Source organism: Panthera uncia, chromosome A2, assembly GCF_023721935.1.
Source record: "Panthera uncia isolate 11264 chromosome A2, Puncia_PCG_1.0, whole genome shotgun sequence".
NCBI lineage: Eukaryota > Metazoa > Chordata > Mammalia > Carnivora > Felidae > Panthera > Panthera uncia.
Genome location: NC_064816.1, coordinates 138,742,583 through 138,765,823, shown reverse-complemented (window position 1 = coordinate 138,765,823; position 23,241 = coordinate 138,742,583). Strand labels below are relative to the sequence as shown.

General features: G+C 37.7%; 1 protein-coding gene across 3 annotated transcripts in view; it reads left to right on the top strand.

Annotated features, from left to right (window-relative positions):
* Positions 1-22,151, top strand: part of ZNF800 (zinc finger protein 800) — a 46,320-nt gene extending 24,169 nt beyond the window's left edge. For 2 of the 3 annotated variants that reach the window (XM_049641779.1, XM_049641776.1), the window contains one exon: positions 14,892-22,151. In XM_049641779.1, coding sequence (XP_049497736.1) covers positions 14,892-14,922 — 31 coding nt within the window. In that variant the 3' untranslated portion in view covers positions 14,923-22,151. The remainder of the gene's footprint in view (positions 1-14,891) is intronic. The other variant, XM_049641778.1, reaches the window with a different exon arrangement.
* The last annotated feature ends 1,090 nt before the right edge of the window (positions 22,152-23,241 follow it).

Genomic DNA, 23,241 nt, shown 5'->3' with positions numbered 1-23,241 from the left:
TTTTTTTTTTTTTTTTTTTTTTTTGCTTCTCTACCAAGTACCAAGATAGCAAAAATGTTTTTTGAGAAGGTAAGAGGGTGGAAAGTCAGCTCATTTCTTCCTGAATATTTGTCATTCTAAATTTGATTTGTCAGGCTTATTATTTCTTTTCAAACTGCTGCTTCTGCATATATTCACCACCATGCACCCCAAGCAGAGGTGAACTTAATGAAGACCATAGTTGTGTCTGGTTGGGAAAATGCCTGAAGTTGGAGGTTTTACTGTTTGTGCCCACTCAGTAGAGTTAATTTGCTTGATTGTTTATATTTGAAGTCAGGGACTATGTCTTGATAATTTTGTTTAGTGCCTAGCACATTTTCATGTATACGCAGGCACTGTGAATAAAAACTTGATATTCAAGTGAGTGGTAGCTTTTTCCATCTCAGAATCGTGCTGTCATATACTTTGAGACTTCGGGTTTTAATTTCATAAACTTTTAATGTTTATTTATTTTTGAGGGAGGGACGGAGAGAGAGAGAGAGAGAGACAGGCAGACAGGCAAAGAGGGAGACAGAGAATCTGAAGCAGGCTCCAGGCTCTGAGCTGTCAGCACAGAGCCTGACGTGGGGCTTGAACTCATGGACTGTGCGATCATGACCTGAGCTGAAGTCGGACGCTTAACCGACTGAGCCACCCAGGTGCCCCATCATTTCATAAGCTTTTATTTTTTCAATATTGATTTTACTTATTTTAGAAAATGCTGCCGGTACTAAGATGATAGTTTGTAATAATAAACAGAACTCTTCATATTAGATAACAATAATGAGTATTCATGGAGTGCTGACTGTATGCCAAGTACTCTGCTATCCTTTACGTGCATAATGCCCCTCATCGACCAAGAAGACCCACCAATAAGATCCACCAGTAAGAACTGTTACTTCATTATCTCCATTTTATAGAATTCTGAGTTTCAACGTAGAATTTCAGTGATTTACTTAAGTTCACATAGCTAGGGAATAACAGAATTGAGACTTGACACTAGGTCTTGACTACAAAGCATGTGCTCTTAATCCGTGCGCGTTACATTTGCACATTGTACTGTTTGCAAAGCACATCTACCACATTACCTTATTGGCAGCTTAGTGTAATGATCTGGAGCTAGATGAGTTGGTGAAATTTTTGTATCCACACATTATTTCCTGTGTGGCTTTGTACTAGTTACTTAATCATTCTGTGTCCTAGTTACCTCATCTGTGAAACGGGGATAATATCTACCTTACGGGGTTCTGAGGATAAAATGAAAAATACGTGAAACATTTAAAGTAGTGCTTGGCATGTTACAATAAATGTTGGATATGGTTACCGTAAGTGATTTTCATAGCATTGGAAATGTGTAATGTTTTTATTACCACTTAAAGTTTAGATTGAAATGGGTGCATTAGAAGAGAACTTTATTGCTACACATCAGATTTTAACTCTTGCTTTGTATTTAATTGGGACAATGAAGACAACCGACTGTATTATTATTTGCTGTCAATTTTCTTCTGATCAGATATTATTAGTTTACCATTCTCATAAATTTTTCACTCATCTTGAAAAAAGGTATTAGGTAGTTTTAAGCACATTCATTTTAAGTTTGGCTTTGTTTTTATGGTTACTCCCCAGAATAATCCATCTGTCTTAAAATTCTTATTAGTATCTGTCCCATCACACAAAAATTTTATTGTTGGTCATATGCAGAATATTGACATGGAGCTAATATTAATTGATTAACATAGCTGAAACATTTCTGTAAAAGTATATATGCAGTACTATTTGAAAGAAAGCTTCAGTTATGGAATGAGTAGATTCTTCAGGAGAGCATGATTTGGGCTAAGTCAGGAATTTCTTGGGTAAATGTGTCATGAAGAGGTAAGAAGTGGTACTTTCAAAAGTCTTACCCCTGGTAGTCATTAGTGGCAGTACTCCAAATTTCACCAAGGCCCAAGTACTGTTAGATTATCTGCCGAAAGGGTTTACGCACATACCCAATTGTTCCTGCTTTTACTTTTTTAACAATAAGATAATGATTTTAGAAACTTTTGTATTTAGGGACTTGTATAATTTGCAACACCAGAGAACGTTTGTCCCTAGGTTTGGATGAACCTTCGTATTCTGAACTTCAGATCAAGTGCTGGGGTTCCAGCGCCTGTGTTGTATGGCTTCTTAGTGATGCTGGTACTCAAATACTTGTGTCAGGTATCTGGAGCATATTCCTGGCACACAAAACACTGTGATGCGTAAGGCGTAGAATGATAATGCTTGAAAAAATAGCCAAACCAAAATAAACCAAAAAACAAAAACAAAAACAAAACCCTTACTTTGAATGCTTGAGCAATAATAACATGAAGCTATCCGGGTGTCTTGCTTTATATAATCTCATTAGCACTTTCAATACAAGAGTGTGTAATGATGTTACGTCGAGAGGAAAAGTTATTACACCAAAATGAACCCTAAGTGCATGGAACTGTTATTACAACTCAGGTTTTGAATATTCGTTTTTAATCTCTGCTATCTGTGGGATTATACTGAAAATAAATTAGCTCTGAGAAATGGAACTGTGGCTTTTAGTCAGACTTTCTAAGTGTGCAAAAATATTTTTTTAAAGAAGTTTGAGACTCTTCTTGCATAGATTGGGCCTTTGGTAAACCTGAACCCCAAAATACCTGTTAGGTGTGACTAGTAGCTTTTATTTTGGATGGAAGGAAAAAGCAAGGAATGCTTTTCTTCTAAGAAAAAAAATAGTGAAGCACTAGGAAGATATTGTATGCACAAGTGATTGAATTATATGAAAAAATACTTTTAGGAAAAGGATTTTTATGTCATTTCCTTGAATTTTTGACATAAATTGTTAGGGGCTTTTTAGAAAAGCTTCTGTAGGAGAGTGGCTATGTCATTTTCAAGCCTTTTGATCATTGGAGATTGGTTGAATTCCTTGAAATTTAATGTGCTGGGCATTTGCAGATGGTTGAGACTTTCTGAGCTTTGTCCTTTCCTTTGAATGGGCAGGCTTCAAGGTGATAAGATAGTCTAATGAGAGTGTCATAAAGATGGTCAAAAACATACTTAGTGAAATTTATGCATAATTTTCAGTGTATTGTCAAGTTAAACTTTTTCTGAAACATTTTCACATTTTTCCAATTTGCCCTTTCTTTGCTTGTCCATCGTGACTAGTCAACTGTTGTTGCGTATGATTATGAGAGAACAAAATCACTTATTTGCCGTAAAATGTGGACATAAACAGATTATTGTACACACAGGAGGAAGAGATGATTTTGTTTCCTGTAGCTCCCTTGGATCTCTTTTTAATCTTTAAGTGCACAATTGTAATGATATAAATTGTTAAATTTAAAGGTTTAAGATACATCTCTGAAGCCCCACCCCCCCTTTTTAAAAACGGTTAACCAGAGCAAAGTAACAGTGTAACACTGTGTCTTCAAATCACAGATGCTACAAGATGGAACTAAGACCCACAATGCTTAGATTACCACCCACCCAGTTTGCCTTGTCATCTAATTGCAGCTCTGTTGAGTGTATGTGCACTCATATATAAAAATACTGTGCCATGCTTTATTTTATTTTATTTTATTTATTTTATTTTATTTTATTATTTATTTTTGGTTGCAAGCAGAGTTTTACTTGGTCTGTAGCTAGTAATGAAAGGCTTATTAGAAAGCTTCATGTGGGAAAATAAGGGAGATTGAAACTGGCTTCACCATATAGATTTCAACTAGGTGTTAACAGAACCTGGAAAAAATCAATGCAGCTGTAGTGACTGGGTATGGTCCTCTTAGCAGCAGCAGTATTCTCTGCTGTTATTGCCCTTCTCAGACTCTGTTTTTACTTTTTATTTTTAAACTAATAACCTTATTCTGTATCTTTTCAATGTGGTTATAACTGCCTCATTACTTCTGCTGCCTGCCTTCTCTGCTTTTCAGCTACTTTCCATATAGCTCGTAAGAAAAAAAATCTGATTAAGTTAGGTTTATTCCCTGTCGGGCAAATCTCCCATGCCAGGTCTTTTCATCGGTTGCTGGCCATAAGTTGCTCTTCATAGATTGGCTGCTTTTGGGATATGTGCTCCCCCATTGCTCCTGTCATTGGTGATCACGGTGGCAGAGTCAGTGGCATAAAACCTATTCCTGAACCCAATAAAAGGAATCTTGGTGGGAATCTTTTAAAAGAGGGATCTGGATAGTTCTGGAATGTAATCTTTCCAGTACACATGATTAGATAGAATTAGATAAAGGGGATTAAGAGTACTCTTCCTGAGGGGCGCCTTGGTGGCTCAGGCGCCTGGGTGGCTCAGTCGGTTGAGCGTCCGACTTTGGCTCAGGTCATATCTCGCCGTTCATGAGTGCAAGCCCCATGTCGGGCTCTGTGCTGACAGCTCGGAGCCTGGAACCTGCTTCGGATTCTGTGTCTCCCTCTCTCTGCCCCTTTCCCACTTATGCTCTGTCTGTCTCTCTGTCTCTCGAAGGTGAATAAACGTTTAAAAAAAAAAAAGTACTCTTCCCGGGATGAGCACTGAGTAATGAATAGAATTGTTGAATCATACTGTACACCTGAAACTAATATAACACTGTATGTTAATTATACTTCAGTTAAGAAAGTCAGAGTTGGTAGGTACCAGATTTGTGGTGTTAATCTGTCTTGCTCTAAAAAAAAAATAAACTAAAACTAAAAAGGTGATAGAATTAAAAGTAACCTGGGACTTTGAGTGTTCTGTCAGTGCAGCATCAGTCCTTTCCATCCTGAGAAAATGTGGAAAAGAGTTTTCTAATCAGCGTCTGCAGTTCCTTTTCTGAACTGCCTGGTGCTGTTTCCATCTTCAGCTTTGCAGATTCATAGAAGTTTTCACTCTGAAAGAACCATTACATCTCCTGTACCAGCGTATTAGGCCATTCTGTCAATTGCTGCTGCTTTCCACACACCTCCAATTATGCTGTATAGTTTGAGTTGGTGATTTAGTGAACCCTTTAAGTATTGCTTCTGTTTTTCTACTTGTATTTTCCATGTTTGGGTTCACTCTGCAATAGCTGTTTTATATCTTCTCATTCATTCCTTCAATGACACATACCGTTGGTTGAGTGTCCATCATGTGCCTGGTACTATTCCAGTCTTTTGGGGCAACAGAATTGTAACAGTGGTTAAAGCATGGATTTTTAAGAATGATGCAGACCTGAGTTCAAGTCCTGGCTCCTTTACTTGCTAGTTACTTAATCTTTCTAAGCTTGAGTTTTTGTCTGTAAAATGATAATATTAGAAACTACCTTATAGGTAGGTTTGTTGTGGGAATTTATACAAATTTAGTGATATATTGTATTTTATATACTCAGCACAATGCATGGCTCAAGTAAGAGCTCAATAAATATGCATTATTACTGTTGTAGTAATCACTAAAATTATTATCAATTTGCTCTGAGATACTTTCTAGCACTTAGTGTCTGGTTATCTTGCTTTGCCATTTGTGGTTCGTTGCCTTTTTGTTGGCATTAATCCAACCGTTTAATGAAAAGTCAGATGTAACATCCGTGATAAAGCCAAGATACCCAGCAGTTTATTAAGGTAAAACATACTATTTTATGGTCTTTAATCTGCTGCCACTTTTAATAGCACCTTCTGCTGATTGTTAAAGAATTTGTTGAACCTTTCATATAATTTTGCTTCTCTGTGGCTGTTTTATAGAAGCATGTATAGTTTGAGTATAGAAACTCAAAGCAGCTTTTGGTTTTATTCTTTTGTTGTAAACATTAGGCTGTGGGTACATGAACATACTCTGAATTTACAAGCAAGAATTATGTCTTCTGTTTGCATCACCAGTGCCTCACAGTGTAGTTGGCATATAACAGGTGCTTAGAGAATGTTGAAGGAAGGAAGACGGAAGGCAGGAACAGGACATCAGGGATCTTCAGGCTTATCATTAGTCCACAAATATACCTTTGCTTTTAAGCTTCCTTCCCATTACATCATCTTCTGATCTGTATAGTTTCTCTACCTGTGAGCTCCTCTTTGTTTCTGTTACTGCTGGCTTCTGTTGCCTGCCTTCTTTGTGTGAACCTCTTAGCTTCTGCCATTGCTACTCAGTGATGGTGACAGATTCAAACTCATGGCAGTGCTGTATTGACTGTATATGCTGTAAGTAATCCATAATCAATTGCACACTGTATGGATGCACATTTAGGGATTTTTTTGGCTGGTTCTTTTAAAGGTTTACTTTTGTTTAATTCATGTTTATTGAATTCTTTGAAATTCAGCTCACATTTCACTTCCTATTCCATTCCCAGATCTCAACAAAAAGCAGGCAACTAATTGTTGATATTAGTTGTTGATATTGCTGCTTCTGTCATTTGTGTAATCTTAGAAATTGGGATTGATTAGTTATTTTGTTTATGTAATTCTCACATTGCCTACTTTAGAACTTTTGCACTGTCCTTAAGGCCTCCAGCTGTATTTTTGCTCCCTTGGTAAGAAGCAGCTTAGCCTGTATCATGGCAAAAGGTAGAGGCATTTCTTTATGCTCCCCTTCTGCATCACACTTACTTTCTTGTCTTCTATTCCTTCTTTGATTCTTTGCAGAAAGAAGTGTTCTTCTTTTCCAAGTCCAGCACTTCTGCCCTTTTTCCCCCAAGACCTTCCTTCAACAACCCTCCTCTCTTTTCCCCTCCCCATCTTCTGTCTTCCTTTCCACAAGCTTCTCCCCCTCAGCCCACAAATATGCTCAAATTCCTTTCAGCCAGAAAGTAAACTTTACCTACATACTACCTTCAATCTAGTTACTGCCATCTGTTCCTGCTTCCTTTCACTGTCAGGCTTCCACGTGCTTTCATACTGCTCTGTTTTAGCACCACTTTCACTATAACTTTGTATGTCCTTGTCTTCCTTCTCCTTTAGACTATAAAGCTCTTAGATATGTGTGTTGATCACCATTGATTCCTCAGGGCCTAGGACAGTTCCTGGTCCATAGTAGGCATTCAGTAAATATTTGTTGAATGAATGAACAATATAGTGCCATGCCTATACCACTCACTTGTGAACCATCTGCAATTTTTTTCTACCCCTACATTTCTATTAAAAGTTCACTTGAAGGACATCAATGCCCACATAAATGCTACATCTGGTGGCTTCTCGCTTTTCATCATTCTTGACCTCTTCATGACTATTAATACTTATAAATTTACTTTTCCCACATTTTTACGGTCACTTATAACTGGGTCACCTTGGGATAATCTCAGCATGGTATTGCGTCAAAAACAAACAAACAAACAAACAAACATCTTTGTTTCCAAAAATCTTTGGAAAATAATGAACCTATTTACTATTTTACAGAAATTTCATAAGGAGATAGAAAGGTACAATTACATAAAGCTTAAATCCTCATACAACTTGGCAGCTTCCTCCAATCTCTCTTCTGTAACATTTCTCCCAAAACATTCTGTGAACTTTCTATCCAAAACCCCTTGACCACTTTTCCCATCTTTATTTTTGTCTAAGAATAACTTTCCAGTTTAAATCACTTTAGCCTCTCAGGTTTTTCCAGTTCTTTTCATACCCATTATCCTGCTCAGGATTCTAAAAGTCTAGGAACATTCTCTTGATTTCATCTGGTTTGCCGTTACTAACTTTGCATGATTTTGCTTAATCTTGAAGCTTTAGATCAGACACTATGTCCTCCAGTGAGTATTTCCCTGACTTCCAAAGTTTGGCTAGGTTTCCCCTGAGTATGTTTCTATAGAACCTCATCAATAACTATATTGAAATGATCTATTTGTGCCTCTTTCTTAGACTATAAGCATCTTAAGGGTAGGGCTCCTATCTTTTCTTCATACCCCTGGCATCTTATAATGCATCTGGAACATGGTGGATGTTGATAAATATTTATTGAACTGATGCTTCTGTGAACTCTGAGCCTTTCTTGCCTTTGGCATTTGTTAGTAGGCCTTTAAATGTGGATCAAACTTTCCTGAGTCCTTTTTCTTTTTTTTATACCGTCTCAGTGATTTCTTTACTTCCAGAGCATCAGTTATCATTTCTGTGAAGATGACCCCAAACCTGTTCTCTAGCCTGGCTGTTCTCCTGATTATAAGACCATTTGATTTCAAAGTTGCATGTCAGACATCTCTATAAAATGTTTCTCCAGTATCTTAAATGCAACAAAAACTCAGTAAACCAAACTTGTTATCTTCCCGTTAAACTTGTTCCTTCTTTATGTGTTCCCTGTGTCAATTCTTCACACTCCTACCCTCCCAGTTGCCTAGACTAATTAGAATCCTAGGAAATACCTGGACTTTTTTTTTTTTTTCTTTCTCTCACACTCTTCACGTAATCAGTGATCAACGCCTGTTCATCTTTCCTGTGACTGTTTTTTACATTTGGCTCTTCCTTGCCATCTCCATCTTTAGTAGTTTAGTTTGGACTCTTATCTCTTACCTACACTATTGTATTAGTCTTGTAACTGACCTCCTCTCTAATCTGTCTTCCATGCTGCTGTCAGAATTATCTTCCTAAAACACAGATGTGCTGTTACTGTATGTTCCTTACTTGACTGATTTATTCATTCTCAGGTGTCAGCTTGTCACTTCTAAAGAAAGACAACCTAAAGTATGCCTCCCTTGTAGTTCTGTTTCATATTCCTTTCCTACTTGTCATCTAATACAGTTTGTAATTATGCTTAGATTTGTGCATTGACTTGTTTAATGTCTGTCTTCCCAGTGGAGAAATTTATGTAAGAGACTGAGTGAGGATAGTTATGTAGACACTGTGCCTAGCACAATACTCGGGACATGGTAATGCTTTAAAAATATTTGTTGAATGAGTGGATGAATGATAGCTTATCAGTATAGGCAAATAGGAGATAGCAAAGGCAGAGAAGTTACAGGGTCCTGGAATCTTCTACATCCTCATAGACCTTCGTCTGTAGTTCTAGTTTTTCTGTAATAGTAATGGGCTTCTCCCTTCTGTCTATTGCATTTATTTCCATGAGGATGGGAGTCAACAATTACCCCACACTCACACTAATGCTGATGTGACTGCAGTTGATTTGGGGGCCACTGGGTGGTGGCAGCTAGATTTGTTTACCCGGTATTGATGCATAGGTGGTGCCCTAGGCATGCAGGCAAACAGGTATTTGCTAGGTTGAATTAACCCAGATTCCCTTTTAGCTCCTTGAGTGATGCAAGCCTTTATACCACATGTTAATTAAAGTGTTTATTACTTGTAGGACTAGTTGTATTTGAAATGAGGTGTTTATTTGCCTTTTAAAGATTGAAGATTTCAATTGAACGAACTTTCATTGAATAGAAGCTGAATAAATCATTTGAAAATATTATCTAGGGGTAGGTCAGTAATAATAAGAAAATTAAACTTTTTGTCCACCCTGTGACGCCTGCCCAGGTTTCAAAAATCAAGGAATTTTATAAGTATTCTTCAGATTTTACTATTTCATAGATTGACCAGCTTCATCCATTCAGTAGGCATATAGAGCTCCTGCCTTGTGTAAGGCGCTGATTTAGGTGCTAGGGTTACAGAGGTAAGAAACAGTTCTTCCTCTTTTTTTTTTTTCTTTCAACATATGAAATTTATTGTCAAAATGGTTTCCATACAACACCCAGTGCTCATCCCAAAAGGTGCCCTCCCCAATACCCATCACCCACCCTCCCCTCCCTCCCACCCCCCATCAACCCTCAGTTTGTTCTCAGTTTTTAAGAGTCTCTCATGCTTTGGCTCTCTCCCACTCTAATCTCTTTTTTTTTTTTTCCCTTCCCCTCCCCCATGGGTTTCTGTCAAGTTTCTCAGGATCCACATAAGAGTGAAACCATATGGTATCTGTCTTTCTCTGTATGGCTTATTTCACTTAGCATCACACTCTCCAGTTCCATCCACGTTGCTACAAAGGGCCATATTTCGTTCTTTCTCATGGCCACGTAGTACTCCATTGTGTATATAAACCACAGTTTCTTTATCCATTCATCAGTTGATGGACATTTAGGCTCTTTCCACAATTTGGCTATTATTGTGAGTGCTGCTATAAACATTGGAGTACAAGTGCCCCTATGCATCAGTACTCCTGTATCCCTTGGGTAAATTCCTAGCAGTGCTATTGCTGGGTCATAGGGTAGGTCTATTTTTAATTTTTTGAGGAACCTCCACACTGTTTTCCAGAGTGGCTGCACCAGTTTGCATTCCCACCAACAGTGCAAGAGGGTTCCTGTTTCTCCACATCCTTGCCAGCATCTATAGTCTCCTGATTTGTTCATTTTGGCGACTCTAACTGGTGTGAGGTGATATCTGAGTGTGGTTTTGATTTGTATTTCCCTGATAAGGAGCGACGTTGAGCATCTTTTCATATGCCTGTTGGCCATCCGGATGTCTTTAGAGAAGTGTCTATTCATGTTTTCTGGCCATTTCTTCACTGGATTATTTGTTTTTTGGGTGTGGAGTTTGGTGAGCTCTTTATAGATTTTGGATACTAGCCCTTTGTCAGATATGTCATTTGCAAATATCTTTTCCCATTCCGTTGGTTGCCTTTTAGTTTTGTTGGTTGTTTCCTTTGCTGTGCAGAAGCTTTTTATCTTCACAAGATCCCAGTAATTCATTTTTGCTTTTAATTCCCTTGCCTTTGGGGATGTGTCGAGTAAGAGATTGCTACGGCTGAGGTCAGAGAGGTCTTTTCCTGCTTTCTCCTCTAGGGTTTTGATGGTTTCCTGTCTCACATTCAGGTCCTTTATCCATTTTGAGTTTATTTTTGTGAATGGTGTGAGAAAGTGGTCTAGTTTCAACCTTCTGCGTGTTGCTGTCCAGTTCTCCCAGCACCATTTGTTAAAGAGACTGTCTTTTTTCCATTGGATGTTCTTTCCTGCTTTGTCAAAGATTAGTTGGCCATACGTTTGTGGGCCTAGTTCTGGGGTTTCTATTCTATTCCATTGGTCTATGTGTCTGTTTTTGTGCCACAGTTCTTCCTCTTAAGTATCATAGAAAAGAACAAATTATAAGGATACACAGAAGTGCAATATTAAAGCACACTGAGGAGTTGGGGAAGGCTTTTCATAATTCCTAAATTCATTCTTGAATTGCGTTTTGAAAGAGGCAGAAAAACTTCCAGGTGGGTACAGACACATGAGACCACACGTAGACCAAGGGAAGGAAGATGAGACAGAGTGATGGCCAAGTCAAGAAAGATCTTATGTACCAAGTAAGTAGTTTGAATCAAATTTTCAAGATTAAGGGTAGTTATTGAAGGATTTTCAGCAGGGGTATTTGATAGCATTGAGGAGATTGAATTGGGATAGAGAGTAAGATTTGTGGTGGGGAAATCAAATAGAAACCACTTTTAGAAATCTAAATAGGAAGTGATAAGGGCCTAAATTTAGGTAAGGCAATGAAACTGAGGAGACAGATATGGACACTATAATTATTTCAGAAGTGTAATTTTCCAGGCAGTGGAGATGAATAAGGAATGTGACTGCCAGGTTTGGGAATATTGGTTGGGCAGGTGGGTCAGTCCATTCTTCAAGGTAGGAAACATAGGAGGAGGAACATTTTCTGGGGAGAAATGTTGAATTAAAGTTTAGATGTGTTGAGTTTGAGATGCTTATGGGACATCTCACTGGAGATGCTTAGTAGGACTAGGAGATACAGACTGGAGGTCAAGAGAGAGATTTGTCCAGAGACTTGAGATTTATGAGTCATTAGTGCACATATATTTTAAACCATAGGTTGTGAAGAGGTTGCAAAGAAGGATAAATACACTCCGCATATCATACTATTTCTCACATTCTGGTTTAGTGTGTAATTTAGGTTGGTGCCTTTCTATTTCAGTTTTTCATTTGGGAAATGATGTTTGACTAGCACTGATTCTCTGCTCCAACCACTACCACTCTCCACTGCCATTTATACAGTCTATAATATAACTTATATTTGATATTACTCTAAGAAATGCTGGGTAATTAAATTGTAACACTATTAGGCAATGTGAACAAATTTAGAGGACTTTAAAAAAATCTGTAAGACCTATTTTAAAAGATTATTTTTAGAAAGGAAATAACCTTCTTAAAATAATAAAACAACCTGTTAGTGTTCTGAGACTGAACAAGGTGTGTTTGTTGAGTTCCATACCTTTCATATGTTCGGGATTTGTTTGTGATTTAGTCCCTGTGCTTCTGATCAAGGCAGAAACTATTTCTGAAAACTAGGAGGAAGCCATGTCACTAAACTAACAGAATCTGACATAATCCATATGATAAACTTAATTTAGTATCCACAGCCAGATTCTAAGGGGGAAAATATGCTATTAAATATTGAACAGATGATTGAAATATATTGATTTTATTTTGCCAAGCTACATTTTTTTGGATGGGTCAATATTTAAGATAACAGTTAAAAGCTAGGTCCTGCATTGTCATATATGTTCCTGTGGCCCTCACTGGTTTCTCCCAATTTCTTTTCACTTCTTTCTGAAGGGAGAACCTAACAATGGAACTTTAGATCTTGCCATTTAGATAGCTGCTAGAATTCTCCGCAAGTGGAGGTTTTTGTCCCTTCAGAACTGACATGGAACAATCTGTTTACCTGGCACAGACCAATGGATGTTGAGGAGAGTGTGTAGAATGAGTTTTAAGAAGTCAGCCCTGCTTGGGGCTGAAAGTAATGACGTTGTACTGTAAACCATTTGAGCTGTCCAACTTTTGATTAACTTTTAAAATCTGCCTTTGAAGGGAAGGATTCCTGGGAGACTTTCTGTGTCAGGTTTTAATAGAGTAAATTTATGGATGAGTTAGGACTCTTAAAAACTAAAGTCAATAATAGAAATGCTGACAGACTTGAACTAGAAGAGGACAGCTATAATAAAACAACATTTTATTATAACCTTATAATCTATAGTAAAATGGGGGGGGAACATTTAAAGTTTTCTGTTCTAATGTTTTGAAAATGGTTTCATTTTCTTGTTATTTGAACTTTAATAATGGGCATTAGCATAAACTGAATATCCATGTCAAAACAAGGTACATTGCCATAGCATAGAATTATTTTAAAGTGTTTTTTTTGTAGTGTTTATTTTCTTTTTTTGAGAGAGAGAGACAGGGTGAGTAGGGGAGGGGCAGAGAGAGAGGGAGACATAGAATCTGAAGCAGACTCCAGGCTCTGAGCTGTCAGCATAGCCTGACGCGGGGCTTGAACCCATGAACCATGAGATCATGACCTGAGCCGAAGTCTGATGCTTAACCGACTTAGCCACCCAGGCGCCCTGTGTAGAATTATTTTAAATCATAAACTTTTAAGACTTGTTTCAAATCTTTTTTTCTAAATAAATTTGTTTCTAAACATTGCTTTTTTTTCAATATACCCATTTTCACCTCAGTAAGTCACTAAAAGATTATTGAATAAAGGTATTTCGGCACTTGAAAGTTTGTAACAAAAATGCAGAGTGGAATAGAATTTTAGAATACATATTGTCTGCACTGAGGACTTCATTTGTTTAATAACCTTTATATTTGTTGATATTCTTTCTTGCCCCGTGCCAACATTTTAGACATTTTGTGTAGAAATTTCTTACAAGATTTATCATGTTACCAAAAACACACCCAGATTCTTTATCCAGAAGATAATGAATACCTTGAAGTTATGCCAAAATTAATATATTAAGTGGTTAAACATTATTCTCTTAGCTTTACTAGATCACTGGGAGATAGAAGGTAGTGTTTTGCTTTGTTTTGTGTTGTTTTGGCATTCCTTCTGATGCAGTAAAATCCACAGCACTTTATTTCATCTGCTAGCCCCAATTCACAGATTTAATCGATAGAAAAGTAAAACTGGCACCTCTTGATTTCCCGGTTTTGTGTATCTTGGGTGGAGCTGACTCCTAAGTGTGTGAAGGTTGTGATAGGAAATGATGCTAGGTACTTGCAAGAAAATACTGGAAGAGGGTTGCCAAATGTTTTCTCATACCTCAGCGCCCTGCCCTATTAAAAGTTGCATCTAGATGCATAGTGATCTTGTATTTAGCCTGTTCAGTCACTTTTGATACAGTGCTAGTGTGTCGTCACTCCTACGTAGTAGGAGTCTGCAGAGAAAATTTGGCAACCCTGATTCTCACGTGTTGGCAAAGTTACCATTTAAAATCAAAGTATGATTAAAACTAAATTCATCATCCTACTACGAGCGCCGACTTGGTCCATGCTGCCATCATCTTGTTGCTTATCACACAGGGTTCAAAATCCTCTTTCTTTTGTGACTCTGTTCTTGGCAGCTCCAACCCATGATGACCTCTTCCTTTGATGAACTCACAACATTTACCTTACCACTTATTATTCACTCTCACCCTGTGTGTTACTATGGCATCATTATTTAGAGTGTGCCCCACGATTAGACTCTAAGCCCTTTGAGGCCCTGTTTTTCTCCGCAGCATGTGGGATAATGAATGAACGGATCCCCAGGCCTCTTCCTGTTTTCTGTTCTCCAGCTGTCAGTTTGGGTGTCTTTTCTGTCACCTCTTTGTGTCCTACTTTGGTCTAAACCTTCTATTGCTCTCCTCTTGGCTACTCTGGTTCTGTTAGTATCTTGTTTATGAAGATTATCAATGATTTTGGGAGATTCTTGGGCTAACTTTATGGGAATAGGAGGTGATTTTTCAGCTTTTTTTCTTAGGATCCATTTTTAAACTCTACTGCAAAAATTCTACCTTTTTACAATTATTTTTAATATTTGTTCATTTATCAAGTATATTCTAGGAGTCTATATCTTGGAAGCCATAGTTTAGATATATAAAAAAGGAGGATTAACCTGAAAGAAAGAAGAGAAACATTGTTGCCAAACAGAAAGTTTATTCTCAGACTCTTTTGCTTGCTATGTTGCCTTTTTTTTTTTTTTTTTCATAGCCTCATGGGAACAGAGCAGGTGGAAGTGTAAGTAATTACAATATTGTGTTATATAAGTCACTGCAAAGTAAGGCTTATAGTTATTTTTTTTTTTAGCCACCTGGCATTTTGTATATGCTGTTTTTTGAGCCATAATTCTGTTGAATTGCAGATGGGGACTCTAGAGATTTAGCATACCCTCATTCTAAAGTGGAAAAAGTTGAGGTAAGTGGTTGCACAAGGTCACATGTGTAGTTAATGAAGAATTCAGGAATAGAGGCCAGCTATCTCTTAAAGATTAGTAGGTAATAACACATACATGTAAAAAAAAAATAACAAAAAAACGGTACTATGAGGTGTTCTGTGAAAGGTAAGTTTTCCTCCTATCCCATCTCTCATTCTCTACCCCAGAGTCAAATTACCAGTTTCTTGGGCTTTCAAGAGCTGTCCTATGTATATATAACCATATAAATGTATACCTTCCCCTTTATGCAAATGGTAGCATGTTTGTATACACTTTTCTGTACCTTGCTTTTTCCCCCCACTTTTTCACATGGCAGTATGTCTGAATTTTGTGGACACTGGATATTTTTATTCTTTGGTCCATGAACTTTCATGTTACTATATTGTCTATCATTTAAACAAATAGTTTTTGTTCATATGAATGGACAAATTATTAAATCATTTTTTGTTTCTAGTATACACTGAGTTTCTTATGTGACCATAATGTAGTATTTCACATTGCTTTCAGAAAGAGATCATGGTTATTGATTTATTTTATGGTATATGTTGAAGTTAAAAGATAAGTGAAATATATATAATAATTATTACTGCTAGTTACCAATAACAGCTGATTAGGAAATTTTCATTTGAAAAAGAAGTGACAGGTAGAGTTTTCAGGGAAATGATCTACCTTTAGACTTGTATAAAAATCTTTCTGGTATGTTCAAAAATCTTTCTCAGTGCCAGTGAAAGGCAATGATGTTATAAATACCAAACCACAAATGTTTATTTTCTAAATTTTTAAATACCTTTTTTTCCATTTTTTAGAAAGATTTTATTTGTAAGTAGTTTCTATACCCAACATGGGACTTGAGCTCACAACCACAAAATCAAGAGTTGCATGCTTCACCGACTGAGCCAGCCAGGCGCCCCTATTTTCTGAATTTTTAAATCTCCAACCTCATATGCAAATAACAGAAATAATTTTTCATTTGTTTCTCAAAATGGATTGTAACTATATGTGTTAATCTTGATATGACTCATGATCATCTGTATAAAAATGTATTCTTAATTTTGATCATTCTGGGTTTCTCTTGGCTAACTTATGTATCAGTGCAATTATTGCTTTATTTATTAGAGATTAATGGGGCCTAAAGAACTCCTTGATTTTAGATCTTTTCAACCAAACCATATCACAAAAGGCAAACCCACTAAAAAAAAATGTGTCCCATGCCAGATGTCCATGATAGGATTTATAGAGGTTAAGTATTTATATTTGGATTTTACTTTAGATAGACAGTAATCCTGCATTCTCCCTAAAGGTGGCAGTACTTCTCAATGCATTGTTTACTGAGTAATTCTGTTTGAAAACAGTATTAATTATAATTCCATTACTGATTGGAAAAAAGTTAATCATACTAAAAGTATATTTTTGTAATACTTTCACAATAGTTAAGATTCAGTAGTAGAACAAATAAGATCGTAGTTTTGAGGTTTATAGCATTAGTGCAGCTTTTGTGTGTATTATCTTCAAACTGGACAGTTCTAATTGCATTCTGACTTTGGAATTCTTGGTGTAAGATTGAGAGCTAAAGTCTTGTCAAAAATTGTGATTAAGTCGTGGTAGAACCTTGCTATATTTCTAGGTCTCTCTTCTATGGAGATACTATCAGGAAACAAAAACTGACAAAACACCCCAAACAAAAACCAGAACTCTTAAATAACTGTGTATTGTGTGAGACATGGGAATTTTTTTTTTTAGTGTTTTTTTTTTTTTTTATTTTAAGAAAGAGCACACACAAGTTGGGGAGGGGCAGAAAGAGAGAGAGAGAGAGAGAGAGAGAGAGAGAGAGAGAATTTCAAGCAGGCTTCACGCTCAGCCTGCTGCAGGGCTTGATCCCACAACCTTGGGATAATGACCTGAGCCAAAATCAAGAGGGGGATGCTCAACTGACTGAGCCATCCAGGCACCTGGGAAATGTTTTGATATTTATTGTTTGGTATAAATTTATATGTCTAAATTTTACTTGAATTTTTTTTCCTTAGGTGGCTAACTTCTTTTAACAAGTGAAATAAATACTTATTGGTGCTACTAAAAAAAAACAATCTTGGGGCACCTGGGTGGCTCAGTTGGTTGAGCTTCCGACTCCTGATTTTGGCTCAAGTCACGATCCCAGGGTCATGGGATCAAGCCCCATGTCGGGCTCTACACTGAGTGTGGAGCCTGCTTAAGATTCTCTCCCTCTCTCTCTTTCTCTCTCTTTCTCTCTCTCTGCCCCTCTCCCTTGCTTGCACTCTCTCTCTCTCTGTCTCTAAATCAGTCAATCCTCAATCTTGAGCCTTTTCTGCTGTAAAAACAAAGCTCTGAATTCACAAGGTGGTGCCCTGGAGTCTGGAGAAACACTATGTTTTGTCCTCCTTTTTCCATCATTTTCATTCCTAAATGGTTCGTGTGTGCGCACATGCGCGTGCGCTGTATGCATGTGCACGTGTATGTGTTTAGTATGTGTTCGAAATCACATAGCATTGTAGTTTGAAGATGGTGAACAAGATAGAGCAGGCCAGCCTCCCCTCCAGGCCTCACAGGTCACTTTGACATGGCTATTACTTTCTAAGGCTGGCCTTGATTATTGGTTGATCTAGCAAGGTGACTGGGTGCTAGAGAACTGTGTCATCTAACGAGCCTCCTAGATACTGGTGTATAAATATTACAGTGCTAGTTTTTTAATTTGCAGGGAGAGGTATCAGACGCACTGGCTTCTCATGTTTATGGCTCAGTGTATTTTCTCCAAACAGGCAAATCTACAGTCTACTAAATTGTAATCAGAAGGTTGCTTGATGGGCATTGAGTCAGCTCACAGTGACCCAGATCAGCAAGTTCTGGTAGTGTGATGCATTCATCTTTCCCAAGGAATATATTTGCCACTCAGACCAGATGTTCAAATTTCAGAGCATCCTTTTTACTAGACCAGGCTGCAGACAGATGGCCAGCTTTTGATTTCTTGATTTCTTTTCTTACATAGTTACCATGGACTATCTCCTTTAGCATATTTTTTTCCATTGGAGTTTAATAAATTTGCATTAATACCTATAAAACACTTAGCCCAGTGCCTGGCATACAGTAATTAAATAATAACTAATATTAATAAGTATAACTGGTGTTGAGTTCGGGTCACATTGATATTTGTAATATCAAAGTCAGTCTTTTGGGCCATTTCTTTAGATGACTGATCTGTCTCATCTTTTACACTTTGAGCTATTTTCATTCTTTATTCTTTAAGTCTTTTAACTCCCTCCTTAATTTCATTTACCCTTAATATGGAATCCATAAGCTAATTAGGACAATTCTTTTTAGCTCTGAATGACTTTGCTACCATTTTGTTTTTGAGACTTTCTTTTTCAAGTTTCAGTTTTTTGCTCCCAAATACCTCATTCTCCACAGTTCCCCATCTGCAATGTGAGTCTATTAAAAGAGATGATCTTCAAGTTACTGCTTAGCTCTAGAATATGTATAATTTTATATCTTATTTGAACAGATGATGTTTCAGTTATAGCCCTTTCCCTCTAATCATGCTTACCTTCATTTCAAGCTCTGCTTAAATTCTTTCTCATAGAATGTAAAGTTATTTTGAAAATGGTAGCAGCATCTGGATTGTTAGAATAGCAGGATTGCCATGGAATTGGGAGGTAATGGTTGAAAAACCCAGAGGGAGAGGTATGATGGTGGTGAATTCAGCAGTTGACAGTGACGTTACAGGTAGGACACACAGCTGGCGAATCAAAATGTTTTGTATGGAAATGGGTACAGAAAGGAACAGATGAGTTGGTCACTGCAGCAACAATGAGCATTGTCAGCCTTCCCCTCTCCATCCATCTGGGGATCAGTTATTCTTTTAAGAGTGGCGGAATGATTTAGGAAAACAGTGGAGACATTGCCATAGCTTTTTCTGGTATTCGTAAAAATACAGATTATGGTGCATTTTTGAAGCTGGTGGTCTCAGAACCACACTTGGAGCCAACAGTCCTGGGTAGTTACTGTTGTGGGAGTTCAGAAAGTGGAGAGATCATTTCAGACTGTAATGATCAGGGAAAGCTCGTCGGGAGTGGCTTTAGTCTGGGTCTTGAGGGGTGGAAAGTGTTTGAATAGACGTAAGGAGGGAGAAAACATTTTTTTGATGGGTGAAATGCCAAGAGCAAAAGCATAGAGGTGAGAAATAATCATACATGATAGGGGAGTGGAGTGGTATAGAGTTTCTTAAATATGGTCCATGAAAGAGAATTGAAGCAGTGCTTCTGTCAAATACCACTAACTCCAGAATTAGAAGAAAACGGATGCTGTGCCATTTTTGTTCAGCATGCAACTGGATAAACTATTGATGCCTCTCAGTGCATCAAGCTTCACGTTTTCATGTGCTCCCTGATGCCCTCAAGAAAGAATTCCATTTTAGGACCCTTTTTGGAAAGTGGAAAGACTGTCAACAGTTTCAAAATAATCCTGTCTTTCTCTCTCTCTAATATTCAAATGGAAGAAAAAAAAATACTAGCACTCTGAGGGCAAATGTGCACCCATCATATCAGGCATACGTCATGGTTTTCCTGCTTTGATGAGGGAAGGCTAGCCACACGTGACTGTGTCTCATTACTTTCCGTATCAGCTGCTGTCACTACCTTTCCAACAGGTACTACCAAGAAATAGGAACAGAATATGATGTTTTTCTCTACTAGGCAGAGGTTTGCTGCCTTTCAAGAGATCTTAACTTAATTTGAAAGCAGGGGAAATAACATTACTTGACTCTAGGTTGAAAGCCTTGGAGGAGGGGTTCGTGGGTGGCTCAGTTAAGCGTCTGACTGTTGGTTTTGGCTCAGGTCATGATATCACGGTTGGTGAGTTTGAGCCCCGCATGGGGCTCTGCACTGGCAGTGAATAGCCTGCTTGGGATTCTTTCTCCTTTTCTCTCTGCCCCTCCCACTCTCTCTCTAATAAATAAACTTAAAAAAAAATTTTTTTTAAAGTGTTGGAGGAATTTAGTGTTGCAGTACAGAGGTAACCTTAACCTGACAAAGCGTTCTTTGAAATTCTGCTTGGGTTCTGTGTACCTTTGGGATTCAAAGATTTCACTGCTTGTTGCCATGGAGAAAAAAGTTCTAACTGATTATCAAAGAAGACGTACGTGTTGCTGTATCAAAGACCATATCATAATTTTACTTCAATAAGCCAAATATAATTGAAATTTACTACTGAGCAGTTAGAAACTTTTAAATTAATTTTCTTCAGGAAGCCATTTTTCTTTTACGAAAAATAACAATATGAGGGAGGTATAATCCTTTGTAAATATTGTTTTTTATACATTGCTTATGTTCAGGAAATCAGTTTCCAGTGCAGTGAAATAAAGTATATGGTGTATGCATTTCTGTGCATAATTCTGGAGGACAAAGCCCATATCTTTAATCAGAATCTCAGACTGGTCTTTGATTTTCCTGAAAGGCTAAGAACTAATAATTTAGCTAGTGTGAAGACAGTGGGATGCTGTGGATGAATCTGAGCAAAGGAATCATGGGAAATTAGAAAGCTCATGCGAAGAATGTGAGAAATAAAGCTTTGGCAGGACTGAAGGGTGATATAGGGATTCAGATTAGGTCCAGGGTCTGAGTTATCCTAATAATCTGAAGGCAGTTTTCTAGATAGAGCTTCTCAAAGGTAGGAACCCTCAGTAATCTTTTGGTCTTAGTGTCTAAGCACAGTACTGAGACAAACAGTACTCAAAAATGTCAAATTAAATAGACTCACTGTATGGAGAATGAAAGACGATAGCACCAAAAATAAATGCTCTTGCGTATCTGTATTCAATCCTGTTTATGTTAACTGATTTGGTGAAAAATAAGGTTTTTGGAGAAGAAATGCTTTATTAAAAAGCTCATAAACCATCTTTTTGTTCAGGAACAGTTAGTTAATACAAACTTTTTGGCCTCTCAGGATTTGTTCTCTGTAAATTTTATTTCTGAAAATCTTTTACTAAAAGTATGCCTCTAGACATGATAATTTTATCCAGTACCTTTAGAGAGAAGGAAACTTGCAGTATGGTGTGGTTGAGTAGGTCATCACTGATTTAAGCACTATTGTAATAAACATCTAAACTTGGATTTGTTCATCATTAAGTAAAATCAACCTGACAACTCTGAGGTCACTTTGGCTTAAAATATCATTGGAACTTCTCTCTCTTAAAAATAAATAAACATTAAAAAAATTTTTTTTTAAAAAGGGGCGCCTGGGGGCGCCTGGGTGGCGCAGTCGGTTGAGCGTCCGACTTCAGCCAGGTCACGATCTCGCGGTCCGTGAGTTCGAGCCCCGCGACAGGCTCTGGGCTGATGGCTCGGAGCCTGGAGCCTGTTTCCGATTCTGTGTCTCCCTCTCTCTCTGCCCCTCCCCCGTTCATGCTCTGTCTCTCTCTGTCCCAAAAATAAATAAAAAATGTTGAAAAAAAAAAAAAAAAAGGGGGCGCCTGGGTGGCTCAGTCGGTTAAACGTCCTACTTTGGTTCAGGTCATGATCTCACAGTTTGTGGGTTCAAGCCCCACATCGGGCTCTGTGCTGACAGCTCAGGGCCTGGAGCCTGCTTCAGATTTTGTGTCTCTCTCTCTCTCTCTCTCTCTCTCTCTGCGCCCCTTCCCCACTCACACTCTGTGTGAGTATCTATCTTTTAAAAATAAAAAAACATTAAAAAAAATTAAAAATATCATTGGAACTTATAATGTATCTTGTATCAAATTAACAACACAGCCCTGGAATCCCACCCCTATAGTATATTAATATAATTTTATGGTCATCTTTATGCATTTTCCTGGGACAAGGTTTAGCAAAAACCAGGCTTCCTAGGTATTAATGACCGCTAAAAATTTAAATGTATTATATTGGAAGACCAAGATGTTTAGACTAGTTCATTGTAACATTTTAATTTGGCTCCCACTAAGTTCTTTGAAGTCAAAGAGACAATTATTGAATATGTTGTTAAAACGTTGGTATTCTGTAAAACATTTGTTCCAAAAATATAATTGTTTTTTTTCTGTTTTTAGTAAACTTTGTGTTCCCAAGTCTAACAAACCAAATTAGGTTTGTTAGAAACCCAGAAAGCTTTTTTCCCTCCTTTTTTTCTGAAGTAGAAATGATTACTAGAGTAAAATAAGGTATAACTTCACAAAAGACACTGCTTATGGTTAACTGCGTAATATTTAAGAGACAAGCTGCTTTGTAATACTCTGATGTACTCAGTACCTTTCAGGGAGATAAACTACTGGGGACCATCCATTCATTCTTAAAACCTGATGTCCACTAGTTTTCTAAACAATACGATTCTTTTCAGAAATTTGACTTGGGAGAAAGAATGGGAACATAAGAAGGGAATAAAGTTTTATTAAGTGTATTGTTTATTATAAAAATATGCTTATTGTATACAATTTGGGAAGCATATCAAGATTACCTGCGGCCTCATCACCTGGAGATGACCATTTGGGGTTTTTGTCTCCATTATTTTATACACGTGTGGTGTGCTGTGTATGTACACACATAAGTATACACCTCTCCACACACATTACAAATGGGGATGAGAACTGATTTTTTCATTCCGTCTAGTATAAATACTTCCCCATATGATCAGGTATTATTTCCCAGCATTATTTTGATAGGCTAATATCTACTCTAAGAAAGAGTATAATCCGACTGACATCTTACTGTTGGATATAGGATAGTTCCCGTTTTTCTTTAAATTTTTTCTTTAATTTTCTTCGCCTTTGGTTTTGTTGTTTTTTTTCCTGTTGTAGATACTGTACTGAACGCCCTGTATGGAAATTTTGTACGTATTCATAATTGTTCCTTAGGGGAAAATTCTAAAACGAGAATCGGGTCAAAGTACGAAACGATTTAAGGGTTTTGATACGTTTTCTCTGATTGCTAAAACACATACGCGACTTCAGCCGGAGGCCGTTTTCCTCCGAGCGACACAGGTTTCTGGGCGTCTGCGGGACAGACAACCTGTTGGGCGGAAACGGCATCGCGCGGAGTTCGGGTTTGCGGCGCCCGGATTAGCTGGGAGGAGCCGGCGCGTGTGTCCCGTTTCTAACCGGCGTGTCTTTGTCTTTCTCCATGGGGACCGCTG